The following is a 21,691-nucleotide window of genomic DNA, read 5'->3' as shown; positions in this document are numbered from 1 at the left end:
TGAAAGCAGTAATAGTAATGAAAAAGGAGGAGTCAAAATGAATTCTATCAAACTAGGGAACATAGGAGAGGGGCATGTTTTAGGGAATATATATGTTTAGGTATGACTGTTGAGCTGCCTATGGGAAATCTTGGCATATATGTACAGTGAGTAGTTAGTCATATAAGTCTGGGAGAAGCCAAAGTTGGGAATATTAAGAAAACCTAAACTATAATATGTACCTTCCTAAAATAGGTAATAGTTAAAATAGTTGAAACTGTGGCTGTGGATGAGATTGCTCAGGGAAAGTAAAATAGCAGGATACAAGGACATGTTTGCAAGCCGAGAGCTCTAAGGTATATACCAGTGTTTTAAAAGTAGGTAGAGAAAAAAGAGCCAATAAAATATATGAAAAAGGAATTGGCTTGGAGAGATAGTAAGGAAACCAGAAAAGTAGTATTAGAGCAAGCATGTCAAACTCATGGCCCACAACGAATATTTTTGTGGCCCAGCCAATATAACGGTTTGTAAGAAACGTTTTATTAAAAATTTTGTAACTTTATTTTTACAATATCCTGTTATACATAATTATTAATAACAACATTTGTTAATGATTGATTACTGTTACCATGTTGCATTCATTTCCCTTACGTGCCGGTGCACCATTTCTCTCCGCTATTACTAGCAGTGAATATTTTAGCAGCTGATTGCCAAGTCATTAGTCTTGGACTGACATGTTTGGTGTGCGCAACTGGAAATATTTCACTTCCGGAGAACAAGAAAAATAGGTTTATTTGAGTTATGCTTATTAATTTGTGCAGTTATTGAGTGTCTGATAAGTTAATGTTTAAGAAAAAATATTAATTTTTATTAAAGTGTTCTATTTTATGTTAACAATTACTCATTTATTTCAGCCCTTTGTATTCAGCATGTCTCTATTGAAATAAAGCTACGTTTCTATGAAAATTGAAGCTTTTATTTTTTTGTGGCCCACATAAATTTAAACCTTATTTATTTGGCCCATGTTAGCCTTTGAGTTTGACATACTTACATTAGAAAAACCCAGGTAAATGTTTCAAGATAGTATGGTGTCAAATGCAGTAGAAGAAAAGAGTATCCATTGAGTTTGGCTATAAGGAAACCATTCTGGCTTCCAGAATTGGTAGTGGGTGTTTAGTATCTAGAGCAGTGATTCTCAACGTGGGGTACATGCCCCATATGGGGGCAGTTTGATTTTTAAGGAGGGCAGTTTGAGAATGAGTTATTAACAGTGAATTTTTTGCATTTATTATGGTTCTAGGGGTCTCATATACAATATATAAATATATATTGTGACATATTTATGCATTTCATTTCTCTATTATGTTTTGAAACTTTATTTGCTATTTTTTCATGTCACTTCATATTATTATTTTTTTAACAATTTCTTAGTGATTTCTTCCACAGTACTTCGACTGTCCTTTCGTTCTTTTATTTTTCTCTTTCTTTTTTTTTTTTTTTTTTTTTTTTTAATATATTTTATTGATTTTTTACAGAGAGGAAGGGAGAGAGATAGAGAGTTAGAAACATCGATGAGAGAGAAACATCGACCAGCTGCCTCCTGCACATCTCCTACTGGGGATGTGCCCACAACCCAGGTACATGCCCTTGACCGGAATCGAACCAGGGACCTTTCAGTCCGCAGGCCGACGCTCTATCCACTGAGCTAAACCGGTTTCGGCTATTTTTCTCTTTCATGGATGCCATGTTCTTTGGAAGCTTGTTGAGACCAAGTTAATAGCCTTTTAGACTTCCTACACATGAATAGGAGCTCACTTTTTAAATAATAAGAATTATATATCACAGGGGAAGCATCAGGATTTTAGAGATGCTTAGGTGGGGCATGGCCAAAAAGGTTGGGAACTACTGATGTAGAACCTTATCTTAGGGCAATATACCCATTCTGTTATATATCTTTGTACTACCAATCCCCAAAATAGTTTTATTTTGTCCTGATTACAAAAGATAGTGTATGCTCATAGAAAAATATTTATGATTTGAAGAGAAAGTGAGATAACCAGAAACATTACTATTCAGTTGTATACACAGCCATAACCCCACCACAAAGAAAAGAAAACAAAAAAAAACCCTTAGGTGGAATCTGTGTTTATAACTTTTTTTTTTCTTTTTGGTTTGACAATAGGTCACAAACATCTTTCTCTATAATTAACTATAGAGCTACATCATCATTTTAATGAGATGGTAATTTTCTAGGTCTGCTATAACAAATTACTTAAAACTTGGTAGCGTAAAACAACAGAAGTTTATTCTCTCACAGTTCCAGAGGGTAGAAGTCCAAAATCAGTTTAGGCAGGGCCTTGTTCCCTATAGGCTCTAGAGAGGATCTCTCATTGCTTCTCCCTGCCTTCTGGTGGTTCCTGCCTTGGTGTTCCTTGGCTTGTAGTTGCATCACCCCAATCTCTGCCTCCATCTTTACATGGTCTTTCTTATCTGTGTGTCTGTAACTGAATCTCTTTTCTCATAGAAAGATACTAGTTATTGACTTTAGAACCTACCATCTATCTACACTAATAAAAGAGAAACATGGTAATTAGCGTACGACCGCTACCCTTCCCATTGGCTAATCAGCATATCCTTATGCAAATTAACTGTCAGCCAAGATGGCGGCTGGCAGCCATGCACTGAAGCGAACAGGGAGGCTTGCTTGCTCCAGTGATGGTGAACTCCAACCTTCCCCGTCCCGCCTAACTTGCCAGCCTCTCAGCTGCAACTCTAAGCAACTATGTTGCAAATATAGAAGCTAAACAAAACCCCAGAAACCGGCTTTCAGTCAGCCAGGCTTCAGCCAGCTGAACCGCAACATTGTATCAAACACAGAAGGAAAAACAAAGGCCAGAAACCAGCTTTCAGCAGCGAGGCCTCAGAGCTAAAGCTTGCCCAGAATAGAAAAAAAAGAAAAGAAAAAAAGGAGCGGTTGGGAGCTTCAGTCACCTGCCAGCCTGAAAACGGCCCTCAGCCCCTCACCCAGACTGGCCAGGCATCCCAGTGGGGACCCTCACCCTGATCCAGGACACCCTTCAGGGCAAACCAGCCGGCCCCCACCCATGCACCAGCCTCTATCCTATATAGTAAAAGGGTAATATGCCTCCCGGCACTGGGATCAGTGTGACAGGGGGCAGCGCCTAAACCCCCTGATCGCCCTGCGGCTCTGTGAGTGACGGGGTGGGGCCACAACCTCCCTATCCGCCCTGCTCTGTTCGTGACAGGGGAAGGCGCCCCAACCCCCTGATCAGCCCTGCTCTGTTCCTGATAAGGGGGAGCTCCCCAATCCCCTGATCGCCCTGTGGCTATGTGTTTGACAGGGTGCGGCGCACCAACCCCCTGATCGCCCTGCTCTGTGCGTGACGGGGTGGCGCCGCAACCTCCCCATCGACCCTGCCTTGAGTGTGACAGGGGGCGGTGCCCCAACCCCCCAATCGGCCCTACCCTGAGCGTGACTGAGGGTGGCATTGCAACCTCCCGATCCGCCCTGCTCTGTGCATGACAGGGGGCGGCGCCCCAACTCCCCAATCGGCCCTGCTCTGAGCCTGACCAGGGGCTGCACCTAGGGATTGGGCCTGCCCTCTGCCACCCGGGAGCAGGCCTAAGCCAGCAGGTCGTTATCTCCTGAGGGGTCCCAGGCGAGAGGGCACAGGCTGGGCTGGGGGGCCCCGCTTCCCCCCTGAGTGCACAAATTTTTGTGCACTGGGCCTCTAGTATATATATAAAAGCCTAATATGCAAATTGCCCCCTCAGGCCGGAGTTCAACCGACCAGGAGCTTGACTGCTTACTTTACATGTGCTGACCACTGGGGGGGCGGCAGGGAATGAAGGAAGGCTCTGGGGAAAGGAGGTCCTGGCCAGTAGCCGGCAGCCACTAGGGACCCTACCCGTGCATGAATTTTGTGCACTCAGCCTCTAGTCTATAATAATAAAAGCATAATATGCTAATTAGACCGGATGAAGCTGGGGCTGCAAGGGAAGCTAGGTCCTGGGTGCCAGAGGGAAGCCGGTGGGGCTGCCGGGGGAAGGAAGGCCTACTCTTGCACGAATTTCGTGCATCGGGCCTCTAGTAATTTAATAAGAACTCATCTTAACTTGGTATATCTGCAAAGACCCTATTTTCAAATAAGGTCATATAAGTCTGTGGACATGAATTTTTGGGGGAGACTTTTCAGCCCATTGGAGATAATAACTCATTTTATAGTTGTACCTTAACTTATATAGCCAGTGCCTCATTGCTAGACATTTATTTTATTTTTTTATTGATTTCAGAGAGAAGGGAGAGGAGAGAGAGAGACAGAAACATCAGTGATGCCAGAGAATCATTGATCGGCTGCCTCCTGCACGCCCCACACTGGGGATTGAGCCCACAACCCGGGCATGTGCCCTTGACTGGAATCAAACCCGGCACTATTCAGTCTGCAGGCTGATGCTCTATCCACTGAGCCAAACCAGCTCATTGCTAGACATTTATATGGTAATTTTTCACCATTATGAACATATTAGTGCAGAGAATAATGCATGTAGTAGAACCTATTTGATGCAGTTGGGTACCTTTTAATACTTTCTTGCACCATCTTAATTATGAATGGACATATGAGATGAATACAATTTTTAAGGGCTTAGAACCCTTAGGAATGGAAGTTTGGGTTTCCATTGGATAAGCCACTAAGATCTGAGATGAAAACTAAGGATGAGTGCAATTTAGAAGAGCAGAGAAGTGAAAAGATGAGTACTCTGTGCCTTCCAGATGAACAACAGCTGTAGTTTGTTGTAGTAACCTTCCTCTTCTATGATTCCTGTCAAGAACAGAGGCCTGTGAGAATCATAGGGAAGCTGCTTCCTATCCCCATACTAAGTAATTATGCAATGCAAGGGATGGACTGTGGTGGCCATGAAAATGTACTGTTCAGATCTCCTGTTGTGGGGCCCATAATTGCCTTACTTTCTCTACTGTTTTGCCTTTGTACTTTCGTTAAAAATAAGTAGTCCAAATAAGTGTGGGTCTATAGTTACTTTTTAAGTTATAAAAGTAATTCATATTAAAACCTCAGTACAGAAAAGAAAAATGTAAAAACTCACCTTTCTCCATGATTTCTTGTATTCCTCTTTTTATAAATTTAAAAATGTATCTTGTATATCTTTTTTTTTAAAATCCTCACCTGAGGATATTTTTCCATTGATTTTTTTCTTTTCTTTTTTTTAGAGAGAGTGGAGAGCAGCGGGGAGAAAGAGAGAGAAACATCAATTTGAGAGGGACACATCAATTGGTTGCCTTCCGGGGCCGGTGTTTGAGCCTGCAACCAAGGTATGTGCCCTGCAGCAGAAATCAAACTTGTGACCTTTCACTCAGCAGGCCAACACTTCTAACCATTGAGCAAATGGTTAGGGTTGTATCTTGTATATTTTTTATTTTTCTTATCAGTATATACAGACTTCCTTATCCTACTTAATAGCTGCACAGTATTCCCATAATTATATAGGCTATTATCAGAATCTTGTTATTTCAAAGAATTCTGCAGTTTATTCTTATTTAGTTTTTCCATTTGTGTGAAAATATGTATATGAAAATATGTGTAAGATAAATTCTTAGAAATGTAATGACTGACATTTATTTAAACATATCAAGAACAGATATTTTATACTTACTGACTTGAAATTTAGCCATTTTTTGAAGAAGATATTATGCCTATTTCATAGATGAAAATACAGAGGCTCTGAAAGATGCACTTATTGAAAGCTCTACATTTAAATAGTGGAGTTGCATCTCCCCAAACCTTTTCTCCTAGTCACTACATGACTTAGTTTCAGGAGCACAGTTAGAATTATTTCCTATTTGACCCAGTAATATATTTCTAGGAATATATCCCAAGAAACCAGAAACACCAATCAGAAAGGATATATACACCCCTGTGTTCATAGCAGTACAATTTACAATAGCTAAGATTTGGAAACAGCCTAAGTGCCCATCAGCAGATGAGTTGATTAAAAAACAGTGGTACATCTACACAATGGAATACTACGCTGCTGTAAAAAAGAAAGAACTCTTACCATTCGCAACAAGCATGGATGGGCCTGGAGAGCGTTACGCTAAGTGCAATAAGCCAGTCAGAGAAAGATAAATATCACATGATCTCACTTATTTGTGGAATATAATGAACAGCATAAACTGATGAACAAAAATAGATACAGAGACAGAAGCATCAAATAGACTGCCAAACTTTAGTGGGAAGGTAGGGGACGGGGGTAAGAGATCAACCAAAGGACTTGTATGCATGCATATAAGCATAACCAATGGACACAGACACTAGCCGGGGGGAGGGGGGGTGTGAGGGCTTGTACTGGGGGTTGATGGTGGCCAGGGAGAGGTCAATGGGGGAAAAGGAGACATATGTAGTACTATATGTAATACTTTAAACAATAAAAAAAAAGAATTATTTCATAGGGCGCTGTCTGTACTTAGGTCTGTCTATACATTGTATATTTGTTACTGCACATTTTTACACTTACTCTGTAGAAAAGATTTCAGGTCACATTTTAGGTTTCATACTTGAACATAGTGTTACTAATATGCCTTAATACAAAGGGCAACATTGTTAAGGAGGATAATATAAAAACTATTATGTCCATGTATTTTGAGCGCTGTTGTTGCTTCATGATTTGGAATAGCATTTTTAACTTTTGACATTCCACTTCATTTGGTGAAGTTAAAAAAAGATTTTATTTATTTATTTATTTGGTTAATCCTCATTCAAGGATATTTTTCCCATTGATGTTTAGAAAGAGTGGAAGAGAGTTGGGAAGAGGGTCAAGAAAGAGGGAGAGCGAGAAAGAGAAAGAAACATCTGTGTGAGAAGACACACAGATTGGTTGCCTTCTGCATGCACCTGTACCAGGGCCAGGGATCTAACCTGCAACCTAGGTACGTGCCCTTGACTGGGAATTGAACCTGCAAGCCTTTGGTTTTTGGGGGGGGCGTTCTAACCATTGGATCACTGGCCAGGGCACATTGTATTGTTTTAAAAATAAACCTAGCCCGGCAGGTGTGGCTCAGTGGTTGAGTGTCGACCCATGAACCAGGAGGTCACAGTTGGATTCTCGGTTCAGGGCACATGCCTGGGTTTCGGGCTCGATCTTAGTAGGGGGTGTTCAGGAGTTGGCCAATCAATGATTCTCTCTCATTGATATTTCTATCTCTCCTTTTCCCTTCCCCTCTCTGAAATAAAAACATATTTAAAAAAAAATGAATCCCTTTAAATGTTGATTATCTTGTATATCTGAAAAATAATTTGCTTATAAGTATATATCACCAAAATGGAATTAATTTTTGTTTTCTTGATTTGTTTTTCTGAGAAACACCTGTGCCTTTTCTTGAGAGGGAAACCCAGTATTTTGAGACTTTCAGGCTGTTTTTGAGTTATGAGTGTTTCTTTGGTGAAAATAGAAAAGCCCCAAGATTGTAGTTTTTTTATGGGGGTGTGGAAGTATGAGTGGATGGTAGAACTTTGTTGTTCACAAATACCAAATGAATGCTCTTGTCAGAGTTAGAATTTAGGAAATTTTTATAAACATAAATCTGGGCAAACTTGAGATTTAAATGCTGTGCTTATATTTTTTTAGTATTTTTAAAGACTCAAAATATAGGATAAGAAAAATCATTTTAAGTACTTGATACGTCTGTGGCTATAATATTAACTTGACAGATTGTTTAATAGAGGTTTTTCATCACTGAGAGCATTTGTACCCATAGGCATATTTTCTGCACATGATTACTCTGTTGTATAAATTTTTAATTTCTTTTCTTAGAAGATGAGAGGCATTAGTCTGTTCTTGTTGAGCTTATGCTGTCTTCTTGGAATTAAGATTTAGCTACAGAATTTCCTATTTTTATTCATGTAAGAAGAACAGTTAACTTTTTAAAAAAATTGAAATCTTGACCATTTAGTAAGTTTTAAATGATTTTCAGGTCAAAATCACATAGCAATGTGTATAGAGAAGGAGGTTGTCAATTTATGGAATTTGGTTACAGTTAAAAATAAAGTTTATTAAAATTAAGGAAATTATAAAAGACTTCCATTGCCTGGCCAGTGTAGCTCAGTGGTTGAATGTCGACTCATGAACCAAGAGGTAACTGGTTCAATTCCTGGTGAGGGCACATGCCTGGGTTGCGGGCTTGGTCCCCAATGGGGTGTGCAGGAGACAGCCAACTGATGTTGATGTTTCTCTATCATCAGTGTTTCTATCTTTCTATCCCTCTTCCTTCCTCTCTCTCTGAAAATCAATAAAAACATTTTTTTTTAAAAAAGGCTTTCATTATATTTGTCTTACATTGCATTTAGTTGCAGTTTTCATAAAAAAATTTCAAGATTACTACCACCTTCTGAATGGACAGTGAACTATCTTAATGATTTTTACTGCATTTAACTTGTAGATTCAGCAAACATTTATTGCTTGCTTGATTTGAATTGGGCATTGTGCAAGGTTTTGCAGATGAGACATTTCTTTGCCTTTAAGGAAGCAATGAACTTATACATGGTAAGTACATTACAATTTAAAAAGCCCCTGGTTCCATAAGAGGAGCACTAAAATTAGACTGAGGGATTTAAGTTATTAAACTTAATTTGGAAGAACGAGTAGTAAGAACTTACGTAGCCAGTTGATGGGGATGAGGATGGTCATGGAAGCAAGAGGGAGCATAAAATTTAGGCACCTCAAAATTTACTGGATTAAAAAAACAAACATCTCAGTTTTTGTTGTTGTTTTTGGTTAATCCTCACCCGAGGGTATTTTTTCCATTGATTTTTAGAAAGAATGGAAGCCGGGGGGGGGGGGGGGGGGGGGAAGGGGGCGGGGGGGGGGAGGAGAAGAAGGGAGGGTGTTTGAGTCTCTCTCTCTCTCTCTCTCTCTCTCTCTCTCTCTCTCACAGCGAGAAACATACTGATTGGTTGCCTCCTGCACTCACCCCAGCCGAGGGCTGGGATTGACGTGCAATCCAGGTATGTGCCCTTGACTAGCAATCAAACCTGAGACTCTTCAGTGCTCAGGATGATGCTATAGCACTGAGCTACACTGGCCAGGCCAGACATCTGACAGTTTTAATGAAGAGCGTTAGCTGTGTGGTTCTGGCTGAAGGTATTTCATGAGGTTACAGTCAAGATGTCAGCTGAGTCTGCAGTCATCTAAGTGTTTCTCTGGGATTGGAGGATTCTTTTCCAAGCTATCTTACATGGTTGTTGGCCAAAGGGCTCAGTTTCTCACTGTGTGGCTTATTCTGTAAGGTAGCTTGAATATCCTTACAACATGGCAGCTAGCTTCCCCCAAGTGAATGATCCAAGAGAATGGCCAAGACAGAAGCCCCATTGTCTTTTGTGATTTAGGCTTGTAAATGATTTATCATCAAGAAGCTAATCACTAAGTCTAGTCCACATTCAAAGAGAGAGAATTTTGCTTCCCCTCTTAAAGGGAATATTAGCACTGGGGAGAGGTCCTTGTCCCACCTGTTGCTAGTGGGAGTGGGCTTCTGGTGATATCCCGAGAAAAGGAATTTTCTGAGGCTCACATGGGAGGATGAGATATTGTAGAAAGCTTTATTTCTGTGGGATCAAACCCCTGACTTTCCAAGGTTCCATTTGCCTCAGTCTTGCCATAAGAATCTCATTTTGCTTTTAGCAGAACTAAAATCAAAGGCAGTGTCCAGAGTTTCCATTCCATGTTGGGTAACAGTATAATCCAGCATCAGGCTAGTCTAGTTTGTGTTCCCAGTTGCAGTCTGTTAGTCCATTGCATGTGGGGTTTGCCAGTGAATGCAAAAGAGCCAAGAGCACAAGCTCCTTTATAGAGGATTATGTATTCCCAAATTTTCGTGGTCTTGCATTGGCCCCACCTCTTCTAGCCAGTGATTTCTGTTCCCAGGTTTGATTGACAAGGACGTTCCCTAGTCACCCTGATTCACTCTGTGTGCACACCCATATTTCCCTTTGTTCAGTCTTTTCCCCCAGTGTTCTGTAGGGAATGGACCAGTGGTTCCTTGGGGAGTCTGAAATTGCAGCTTCCTGGTGAAGCTGCTCAAATGACTTGCCTATAATATCTGGCCTCCCTTTTTCTCCTTTCCTCTTATGAATAACTAGATAATTACAACCATAACAGTATCAAAAAATTTGTCTCCCATTGGGAGAGAGCAGGCTTACGTATTGCTTACTGTAAAAGTGGTGGATTGACTAAGCTCAATGTTCCTCAGCTGTGGTGCAAACTCCCTCCATATGTAGCATCTATCAAAGTCCCTTTGTGTCACCTTGTGGAATCTGGGAGAAATAGGGAGCCAGTGTAATCTTAATGATCATACTGCTTGATGTGCTGTGAGGAATAAAGTTCTTTGTCTCTGAGCCAGGAGACTCCTGTTTTGTTTCATAGGCAGAGAGAGAAGGTTTGAAATAACCACAACAGATATTAGATAGGGAGCTAACAAAATATTGGATAGGAAGCTAACTGGGACTTGTAGGAGCCTGGGGGCAACATAATGGGCTCAAACTGAACAGCTGCATGATTTTCTCCAGCAGCAAGCAGGATTTCAGGTGTGTAGTCTGTGAAGGTGTTTCTTTTGGATTAATCAGGGGGAAGGACGTTTGGAATGTAAAATTATTTTTGCAAACTTTTGTGGTATAATTTATGTACAGTAAACTGGACATATTTAAAGTATACAGTTTGATGAGTTTTGACATGTATATGCCTGCAAAATTATTACCCCAGTCAAAATAATGAACATTTTCATTATCTCAGAAGTTTCCCCCCACCCTTTTATGATCCACACCTCTTCCTTATCCCCATCCCCAGGCTTGCACAGATTTGCTTTCTGTCATAATATATTAGTTCTAGAATTTTTATATCAATGAAATCAAACTGAATAACTTTTATGGTTTTTTTTAGGTCAAAATTCTTTTTTGTCAACTGTTCAGAGTGCAAGAATTATTATTTTGTGGTTGTGTTTGTGGCATATTGTTAAATGTATTTACTTATTTATCCTCACCTGAGGATATTTTTTCCATTGATTTTTAGAGAGAGTGGAAGGAAGGGGCGGGGGGAGAGACAGACATCGATTTGAGAGAGATCAATTCTACACAACAGTGGAATTTTGAAAAGTATTATTTAATATGCTAAAACCTATTACTTAACCTAAGCCAATTCTTTGGTAGAATGAAATCACAGAGATCTAGTTTAGATCTTTGTTAATTTATCTTTGAGAGAAATGTGGAAAGTAGGATAGCTATGACTTTGTGTTTTTTGTTTTTTTTAAAATATATTTTTTATTGATTTCAGAGAGGAATTAAGAGGGAAAGAGGGATAGAAACATCAATGATGAGAGAGAATCATTGACTGGCTGCCTCCTGCACACCCCCCACTGGGGATCAAGCCTGCAACCCAGGTATGTGCCCTTGACCAGAATCGAACCAGGACCCTTCAGTCCACAGGCCAACGCTCTATCCACTGAGCCAGATCGGCTAGGGCTGACTTTGTGTCTTAAAAATTTATTTTATACTTGTAGGATATGACTATATTTTCATTTTTTTAAAAATTAAAGCTTTATTGTAGTATGAATATAACATTTTATAAGTGAAACTAAAGCCTCCACAAACATTCCCCTCTCACCTAACCTTCCTTTACAATATATTCCCTTACCCTCTAATTATTGCTGTCTCAAATTTGGCATTTCCCATGTAGGAATTATATATATGATTTAAATATATTTTAATATTTAAATTGTATATATATATATTTAAATATATTTTTATTGACTTCAGAGAGGAAGAAAGAGGGAGAGATAGGAACATCAATGATGAGAGAGAATCATTGATCGGCTGCCACCTGCAAGTCCCACACTGGGGATTGAGCCCACAACCTGGGCATGTGCCCCAACCGGGGAATCGAACCGGTGACCTCTTGGTTCCTGGGTCTACACTCAAGAGCTGAGCCACACCCGGCCTGGTTCTTTATATATTTTGTATACAGATCTTTTATACATATGTTAGATATATTTTTTTCACCTAGTTTCACCTGGGTTTTCCTTTTAATTTTGCTTGTATTGATTTTTTGGGTATATTTTGTCTGTTTGATATAATTTAAATGTATTAGCTTTTTAAAAAATGGTTTTTGCTTTTTGTTTCTTATTTAAGAACCCTTACTTTAACTTAAGTTCATAGGCTGTTATCCTGTTTCCTTCTAACACTTTTAGTAGTTTTCAAGTGTGTGTTTGTGTGTGTGTGTATGTGTGTGTGTATGTGTGTGTGTGTGTATATATATATAAAATATATTTTTATTGATTTCAGAGAGGAAGGGAGAGGGAGAGAGAGAGAGAAACATCAATGATCAGAGAGAATCATTGTTTGGTGCCTCCTACATGCCCCTTACTGAGCCTGCAATCTGGACATGTGCCCCACCAGGAATCGAACCGTGACCTCCTGGTTCATACAAGCACTGAGCCACACCGGCTGGGCTCAAATGTATATTTTTAAGATACATACAATTTATTTCTGTGTACTGTGTGAAGTAGGGATGTGATTTATTTTTTTTCAAGAGTACCATTTGTTTTGACTCCATTATTGGATGTTTGTCCTTTTCTTACTGTTTTGCAATGTTACTTTTAGGTCCTAGCTGGTTTGGCTCAGGGATAGAGCATCAGCCTGTGGACTGAAGGGTCCTGGGTTCGATTCTGGTCAAGGGCACATGCCCGGGTTGTGGGCTCGATCCCCAGTAGGGGGCGAGCAGGCGACAACCGATCAATGGTTCTTTCTCATCATTGATGTTTCTTTCTCTCCCTCTCCCTTCCTCTCTGAAATCAATAAAAATATATTAAAAATAAATAAATAAATAAATAAATAAAATGTTACTTTAAGCATATACTAAACTCACATATATAATTTAGACTATTTGTGGACCAGTATTATACATTTTTAATTTCTATAGCTTTAAAAGGCTATAAGTCTTTATGAGAAATCCTTGGGGTTCAGACGTGATATTAGAATCTATATTTTCCCCCAGTAGTACCCAATGGGCATTATGCAGTATCCTGTAAGTCCTACATATTATTTTCTCAGTGAAGTGTATGAATAATCACACTAAGTGAGATGCATATAAAAAATAAGTTACCTTAGATCAGGTCAGGTTTTGCTTCTAAGTGAGTTAAAAAGAAAAAAACAAAACACTTTTCAGACATTTTGGATTTTTGGATTGCAAATAAAGGATCCTGGACCTGTAATTTATCTTGCTATTTAGGGGACATATTCCTTCTTTGTTCTTTTATTCCAGGTTGTTTGGTTATTCTTGTATCTCTACTTTTCTATTTGAATTTTAGAGTCAACTTTAGAGTTATGTTAAGAATCTTGTAGAAATTTTCATTGGAATTTGAAGTAGTTGGGGAAGAACTGACCACCTTTACAGTGTTTGTGTTCTTATCCATGAACATGGATATCTTTCCTTTTATTCAGGTGTTGTTTCAGTAAAGTTTTGTAATTTTTTTTAAAAAATGCGTGCTTTTTTTGTTAGATTTATATCAGAGTGTTTTTATGGTTACTATTGTGAATGAACTTTTATTTATTTATTTTTTTTAGATTTAAAAATTCACTTATTCAATCTAGTATTTTTTTCTTTTTTTTTTTAAATCTTTATTGTTCAGATTATTACATTTGTTCCTCTTTTTTCCCCCCATAACTCCCCTCCTTCCAGCTCCCACCCCACCCTCCACCCTCACTCCCCACCCACTGTGTTCATCCATAGGTGCATGATTTTAGTCCAGTCACTTCCCGCATCTCCCACACCCCTTTTCCCCCCAAGAATAGTCAGTCTATTCCCTTTCTATGTCCCTGATTCTATTATAATCACCAGTTCATTCTGTACATCAGGTTATTTATTCACTTGATTCTTAGATTCACTTGTTGATAGATGCATGTTTGTTGTTCATAATTTGTATCTTTACCTTTTTCTTCTTCTTCCTCTTCTTAAAGGATACCTTTCAGTATTTCATATAATACTGGTTTGGCGGTGATGAACTCCTTTAGCTTTTCCTTATCTGTGAAGCTCTTTATCTGACCTTCAATTCTGAATGATAGCTTTGCTGGATAAAGTAATCTTGGTTGTAGGTTCTTGGTATTCAGCACTTTGAATATTTCTTGCCATTCCCTTCTGGCCTGCAAAGTTTCTGTTGAGAAATCAGCTGACAATCGTATGGGTATTCCCTTGTAGGTAATTGAGCCTCTTTCTCTTGCTGCTTTTAAGATTTTCTCTTTGTCTTTTGCTCTTGGCATTTTAATGATGATGTGTCTTGGTGTGGTCCTCTTTGGATTCCTTTTGTTTGGGGTTCTCTGCGCTTCTTGGACCTGTAAGTCCATTTCTTTCTCCAGATGGGGGAAGTTTTCTGCCATTATTTCTTGAAATAGGTTTTCAATATCTTGCTGTCTCTCATCTTCTGGCACTCCAATAATTCTGATATTAGTCCGCTTAAAGCTGTCCCAGAGGCTCCTTACACTATCTTCACACTTTCGGATTCTTTTTTCATTTTGCTTTTCCAATTGGGTGTTTTTTGTCGAATCTTTGGTTTGATTCTTGTGCTCCTCTGGTCTGCTATTGGGTATAATATTCTTTATTTCAGTCCGTGTATGCTTACTTTCTAATTTCTTTATCGTAGCATCGAGGGTCTCATTAGTTTTCGTGAGGCTCTGCACAAATTTATGGCAAGCCCTCAAAATTGCGATTCTTAGCTCCATATCCTCCATTGTGAATGAACTTTTAAAAAATTACATTTTCTAATTACTATTACTAATGGGCAAGAAAGTATTGCTATTTATATATTAATCTTGTGTCTGACAAACTTGTTGGGTTTTATTATTAGTACTAATAACTTTTCATTTTATACTCTTGCGTTTCCAGTTAGAAAATCATATCTTCAAATAGTTTTATCTTTTCCTTGGCAATCACTTTTTCATTTGCTTGGTATGGTTTCAATATTCAGTTTTTGGGAAATGTGAAATATTTATAGAATTATGTTTACTATGAAATAAATTGTGCTGTAAACAAATTTTGAATGCATGAGTAAATAGAGGATAGAAGGGAAAGCTTCCTCAAGTGGGGGTAATGAAGTGTTTCTTAGAAGGGAAATGGTTATTATTGGAGGATTTACTGTGTGATCTTCTCATTGCAGATATGGTGTAAGATATTTCTTCAAGACTGGACAGCTGAGGACCTGTTATTTCTGATTTGCCTTAAGCAAACTTACAGCCATAGAGAAACCTCACGGAGTTCTATATTTTGCTCTCTGCTTTATACCTTCCCTGGTACATAAATTCATCTTGCAGTCATGTATGGAAGTGCTCGCTCAGTTGGGAAGGTGGAACCGAGCAACCAGAGCCCTGGGCGTTCACCTAGGCTTCCACGTTCCCCTCGCTTGGGCCATCGTCGAACCAATAGTACAGGAGGGAGTTCTGGAAGCAGTGTTGGAGGTGGCAGTGGGAAAACCCTTTCAATGGAGAATATCCAGTCCTTAAATGCTGCCTATGCCACATCTGGCCCTATGTACCTAAGTGACCATGAAAATGTGGGTTCAGAAACACCTAAAAGTACTATGACACTTGGCCGTTCTGGGGGACGTCTGCCTTATGGTGTTAGGATGACTGCTATGGGCAGTAGCCCTAATATAGCTAGTGGTGGGGTTGCTAGTGACACCATAGCATTTGGAGAGCATCACCTCCCTCCTGTGAGTATGGCATCTACTGTTCCTCACTCACTTCGTCAGGCAAGAGATAACACAATCATGGATCTGCAGACACAGCTGAAGGAAGTATTAAGGGAAAATGATCTCTTGCGGAAGGATGTGGAAGTAAAGGAGAGCAAATTAAGTTCTTCAATGAATAGCATCAAGACCTTCTGGAGCCCAGAGCTGAAGAAAGAGCGAGCCCTCAGAAAAGATGAAGCTTCCAAAATCACTGTTTGGAAGGAACAGTATAGAGTTGTGCAGGAGGAAAACCAGGTTAGTTTTTTTCCGTGTGTTTGCTTTTACTGTCTGAATTCATGCATATAAGTGAAATGAACCATTCTTTTTTCCTTTCTTAGGTTTTTCTCTTCTTGGTACATTTATCTTCCTGATTATTATTTAATTTAATAATTTCTATTCTCTGTTTCTTGGCTTTTCCCAGGTTTGGTCCTTTGCCTTGATTATTTTTTATTTTTTTTGGTTGTCATGTCCTCTTGGCAATAATGAGCAGTTCTTTCTGTGGATATTCATGATAGTTTAACTTAAGGATGCTTATGTAATTTTTTTTTTTAGTTCTTTAACAAATTTAAGGTGGAAGAAAGACAACTTGGTGTGATTTTGCTTCTAGAAAATAAATATAATGAGGCATAATTATGGGCTTTGCAGTTTAAGAGCTAAGTGCTGTCTTATCCTATATAATAAAAGGCTAATAAACAAATTGGCGGAATGACCGGTCACTATGACGCGCACTGATCACCAGGGGGCAGATGCTCAATGCAGGAGCTGCCCCCTGGTGGTTAGTGCGCTCCCACAGGGGGAGCGCTGCTCAGCCAGAAGCTGGGCTCACTGCTGGCAAACCCAGCGGCTGTGGCAGGGGTTCCGGACTGGGAGAGGGTGCAGGCCGGGTTGAGGGACCCTTCCTCCCCCACCAGTGCACGAATGTCGTGCACTGGGCCTCTACTTAGATATATGAAACATTCATTTATTAATTTTCTGCCCTCTTCCAAGTTGTAGTTAATGTTTTGGCCATAGCCATTTTGCATTCAGTGGTATATGACCACACAGATGTGGACAAGTCATATTCAAACTGCAGCAGTTAAAATCTTAATTATAGTTTATGTTGAAAATACATTTAGAACTTTTATTTTTTTAGTCCTCACCCGAGGATATGTGTGTATGTGTGTGTTTTTAAATTGATATGAGAGGGAGAGGAAAGAAGAGAGATGGGAGGGGGAGAGAGAGAAACATCGATGTGAGAGAGAAATATTAATTGGTTGCCTTCCACACACGCCCCAACCTGGGATCGAATCCACAACCTGGTTATGTGCTCTGACCAGGAATCAAAGCTACTGCTACTACCCTTTGGTACACAGGATGATGCTCCAACCAACTGAGCCACAGTGGCCATAGCTACACTGTTAACATTTTTATGTTTCTCTCTAATGAACTATCTCTGTGCATATACACATACAAATTTTACATGAAGGGAATATTATAGGTGTTATACTATATATTAAAGTCTTATGAAATACTAGAGGCCTCTTGCATGAAGATTTGTGCAATAGGCCTTGCTTATCCTGGCTGCTGGCACCGGTTTTCCTCTGGCACCTGGGACCCAGGCCTTTGGTCCGGCCGCAGCAGTGAGGTTTGGCTTTTCCGCTCCAGCTGCAGCGGAGAAGCCAAGCATCTTCCGTCTTCAGTCGTCTTCAGTCTTCAGTCGTCTTCAGTCTTTGCTCTAGGCCTGCATATGCAAATTAACTGCCATCTTTGTTGGGTTAATTTGCGTACTCATCCTGATTGGTTGGTGGATGTAGTGGAGTGACACCAATTTGCATGTTTCTCTTTTATTAGTGTAGATATCTAAATCATCGTTTTTAATGCCTGTATACTATTGTGCCTGTACCTGTTAATTTACCTAACATCAGAGATTTAAATAAAAATCTTCATATTTAGTTTATTTTGTTCATTAGATTCCACATATGAGTGAGATCATGTGATACTTGTCTTTCTCTGACTGGCTTATTTTGCTAAGCATAATACTCTCCAGGTCCCTCCATGCTGTTTCAAAGGTTAAGAGATCCTTATTTTATACGGCTACATAGTATTCCATGGTGTAGATGTACCACAGCTTTTTTATCTATTCATCTACTGATGGGCACTTGGGCTGTTTTCAGACCTTAGTGCTATTTACAATAGCACTGCTATAAACATAGGGGTGCATATGTTCTTTCTGATTGGTGTTTTAATCTTCTTAGGATATAGTCCTAGAAGTGGGATCACTGGGTCAAATGGCAGTTCCATTTCTAATTTTTTGAAGTGATTCCATACTGATTTCTATAGTGGTTATACCAGTCTGCATTCCCACCAGCAGTGTACTAGAGTTCCTTTTTCTCCCCATCCTAGCTAGCACTTGTTGTTTGTTGATTTATTGATGGCAGCCATTCTGACAGGTGTGAGGTGGTAGCTCATTGTCATTTAAATTTGCATCTCTGTGATGATTAGTGACGTTGAAAATTTTTCCATATGTCTCTTGGCCATTTGTATGTCTGCTATAGGTTAAGTGTCTATTTAGTTCTTCTGCCCATTTTTTTTTATTGGATTGTTTTCCTTTTGTTGATTTGTTCAAGTATTTTATATATATTGAATATTAACCCCTTATCAGATGGTCATTGTCAAATATGTTCTCCCTTTTCATTTTGATGCTGTTTTCTTTTGCTGTACAGAAGCTTTTTATTGATTTCAGAAGGGAAAGGAGAGGGAGAGAGATAGAGAAATATCAATGATGACAGAGAATCATTTGTAGGCTGCCTCCTGCATGACCCCTACTGGGGATTGAGCCCATAACCTGGGCATGTGCCCTTTACCAGAATGGAAATCGGGACTCTTCAGTCCACAGGCTGACACTCTACAACTGAGCCAAACCAGCTAGGGCTGTGCAGAAGCTTTTTATGTTGATGTAGTCCCATTTGTTTATTTTTTTCTCTTGTTTTTCTTGCACTAGGTGTTGTGTTAGTGAAAATTTTGTTACATGAGATGTCTGATATTTTGCTACCTTTGTTTTCTTCAAGGATTTTTATGGTTTCACAACTTACATTTAAATCTTTTATCCATTTTTAGTTTATTCTTATGTATGGTGTAAGTTGGTGGTTTAGTTTCGTTTTTTTCACATGTAGCTGTCCAATTATCCCAACACCATTTATTGTAGAGATTGTCTTTAGTCCATTGTATGCTCTTGTTTCCTTTGTCAGATATTAATTGAGCGTAATGGCTTGGGTTGATTTCTGCGGTTTCTATACTGTTCCATTGATCTATATGCCCTTTTTTTTCCCTGCCAGTACCAGGCTGTTTTGATTATGGTGGCTTTGTAGTATAACTTGAAATCTATTATTTTGATTCCTCCAACTGTGTTCTTCTTTCTCAAGATTTCTGCAGCTACTTGGGGTCTTATTTGGTTCTATATAAATTTTTGGAGTGTTGGTTTTAGGTCTGTGAAATATGCTATTGGTATTTTAATAGGGATTATATTGAATCTGTAGATTGCATTGGGTAGTATGGACATTTTAATGATGTTGATTCTACCAATCCATGAACATGGTATATTCTTCCACTTGTTTATATCTTCCTCTGTTTTTTCAGCGCCCTATAGTTTTTGAGAACAAGTCTTTTACCTCCTTACTTAAGTGTATTCCTATTTCACTTTTTTTGTTACAATGGTAATTGGGATTGTTTTGTTGTTTCTCTTTCTGAGAGTTCATTATTGGTGTGTAAGAATGTCACTGATTTCTGGATGTTAATTTTGTATCTTGCTACATTGCCAAAATCCTTTATTAAATCTACATGTTTTTTAGTGGAGTCCTTGTGGTTTTCTGTGTACAATATCATGTCATCTGCAAATAATGACAGTTTTACTTCCTCCTTTCCAATTTGGATGCCTTTTATGTTTTCTTCTTGTCTGATCACTATTGCTAGGGCCTCCAATACTATCCTATATAATAAAACCCTAATATGCAAATTGACCGAACAGCAGAATGGCCAGTCGCTATGATGTGCACTGATCACCAGGGGGCAGATGATCAACGCAGGAGGAGCGCTGCTCAGCCAGAAGCTGGGCTCACGGCTGGCGAACCCAGCGGCAGTGGTGGGAGCTTCTCTTGCCTCCGCAGCAGCGCTAAGGATCCTTTGGGGGATGTCCCACTGCCGACTTAGGCTCACTGCGGGCCCACTAAGCCTGCAGTTGGACATCCCTCAAGGGGTCCAGGACTGGGAGAGGGCACAGGCCGGGCTGAGAAACAGCCCCCCCCCCCCAGCCCCCAATTCACGAAAGTCGTCCACCAGGCCTCTAGTCTAAATATATAAAAGGCTAATATGCTAAGTGTCTGACTGGCTGCTGTGACATGCACTGACCACCAGGGGGCAGATGCTCAGTGCAGGAGTTGCTGTGATGTGCACTGGCCATTTAAGAGAAACGGCACTGCGGACCTTGTGCTTACAAAGCAATACTTGGGTTTCCCCAAGTGGGACACAGGCCCCACCACCACCTCAGAGTGATAGCCCACCAAATGGCAGCCAACGCTGCTGAGACCCCATGGTGCAAAATGTGGCCCACAGCCCAGAAACGGTGGCTGTGGGCGACGGGTAATGACGTCATGTAGCAATGCCCAGCTTCCTCTCCCTAGCGACAGGCCATTTAACAATAAACGGCACTGGGGACCTGGCGTCCACAAAGCAACACTCGGCTTCCCCCAAGTGGGACACAGGCTCTGCCACTACCCCGGAGTGACACCCCACCAAATTGCAACAAATGCTGCCAAGACTGCATGGTGCAAAATGTGGCCCACAACCCAGCCCAGCCCGGAAATGGTCGCTGTAGGTGCCGGGCAATGACGTCATGTAGCAACCCCCAGCTTCCTTTCCCTAGCTACTAGCCTCCTTGGAGTTTCTTCAGCCCAGGAACCCAACTTGCTTTATAGCCAGGTGGAAACATTTTACAGTTCAACCAAATGTTTGTGAAGCGTTTTCACGTGCCTCATCTCATTTGATCCTCACAGAAGTCCTGGAGTAGGTAGATAGGAGACTGTAGGATCCTATTTTCTTTTTATTAGCAAAAACAATAGAGATTTAGAAAGTTTAGAAACTTGACCCAACTAAGAAGAAGTAAAAATTGGTGGACCTTGAAAATGACTTCAGGTTTTCTCACTGCGCAAAATATAGTCAAACACTGCTACAGTTAAATATTTTATCCTTTGTTCTTCCTGTGTGATCTACAATAATAATCTGCTTCGTGTTGATATTTACTGCTGTTTTGCTGAGTTACCTGAAAGAGAAATTGAGGTGCTTCACGGGGCTGGGGAAAGTTTAGCTAAATCAGAAAGCAGGTCTAATTAAGCAAGTTTATATATAAAAGGCTAAGTTGACTCACACATGTGCGATACATATAAAGCTCTCACTGGTGCCAATTGCACGCATGTGTTTTGATCTGTCATTGTCGATCGTGAATTTGGTTGACACTTCTATTTTTTTAATTATTTTATTTTCTTTATTAAGGTATTAGATATGTGTCCTTATCACCCCCCCCCCCCCCCCCCCCCCCGCTCATGCCCTCCCCTCCCTGGTGTCTGTGTCCATTGGTTATGCTTATATGAATGCATACAAGTCCTTTGGTTGATCTCTCCCCCTTACCCCCACCCTCCCCTACCTTCCCCCTCTGAGGTTTGACGGTCTGATCAATGCTTCTCTGTCTCTGGATCTGTTTTTGTTCATTAGTTTATGTTGTTCATTATATTCCACAAATGAGTGAGATCATGCAATATTTATCTTTCTCTGACTGACTTATTTTGCTTGGCATAATGCTCTCCAGGTCCATCCATGCTGTTGCAAATGGTAGGAGTTCCTTCCTTTTTACAGCAGCATAGTATTCTATTGTGTAGATGTACC

General features: G+C 40.0%; 1 protein-coding gene across 6 annotated transcripts in view; it reads left to right on the top strand.

The window, feature by feature from the left end:
- ERC1 (ELKS/RAB6-interacting/CAST family member 1) overlaps window positions 1-21,691 on the top strand; it is a 503,328-nt gene that overhangs the window by 15,628 nt on the left and 466,009 nt on the right. For all 6 annotated transcript variants that reach the window (XM_070409489.1, XM_070409487.1, XM_070409488.1 and 3 more), the window contains exon 2: window positions 15,209-16,033. In XM_070409489.1, the coding sequence (XP_070265590.1) occupies window positions 15,365-16,033 (669 nt within the window). In that variant the 5' untranslated portion in view covers window positions 15,209-15,364. The remainder of the gene's footprint in view (window positions 1-15,208; window positions 16,034-21,691) is intronic.

This window comes from Myotis yumanensis, unplaced genomic scaffold, assembly GCF_028538775.1.
Source record: "Myotis yumanensis isolate MYYU_CA2020_CCGP unplaced genomic scaffold, mMyoYum1.0.hap1 SCAF_3, whole genome shotgun sequence".
NCBI classification, from domain to species: domain Eukaryota; kingdom Metazoa; phylum Chordata; class Mammalia; order Chiroptera; family Vespertilionidae; genus Myotis; species Myotis yumanensis.
This window is presented reverse-complemented; position numbering and strand designations above follow the sequence as displayed.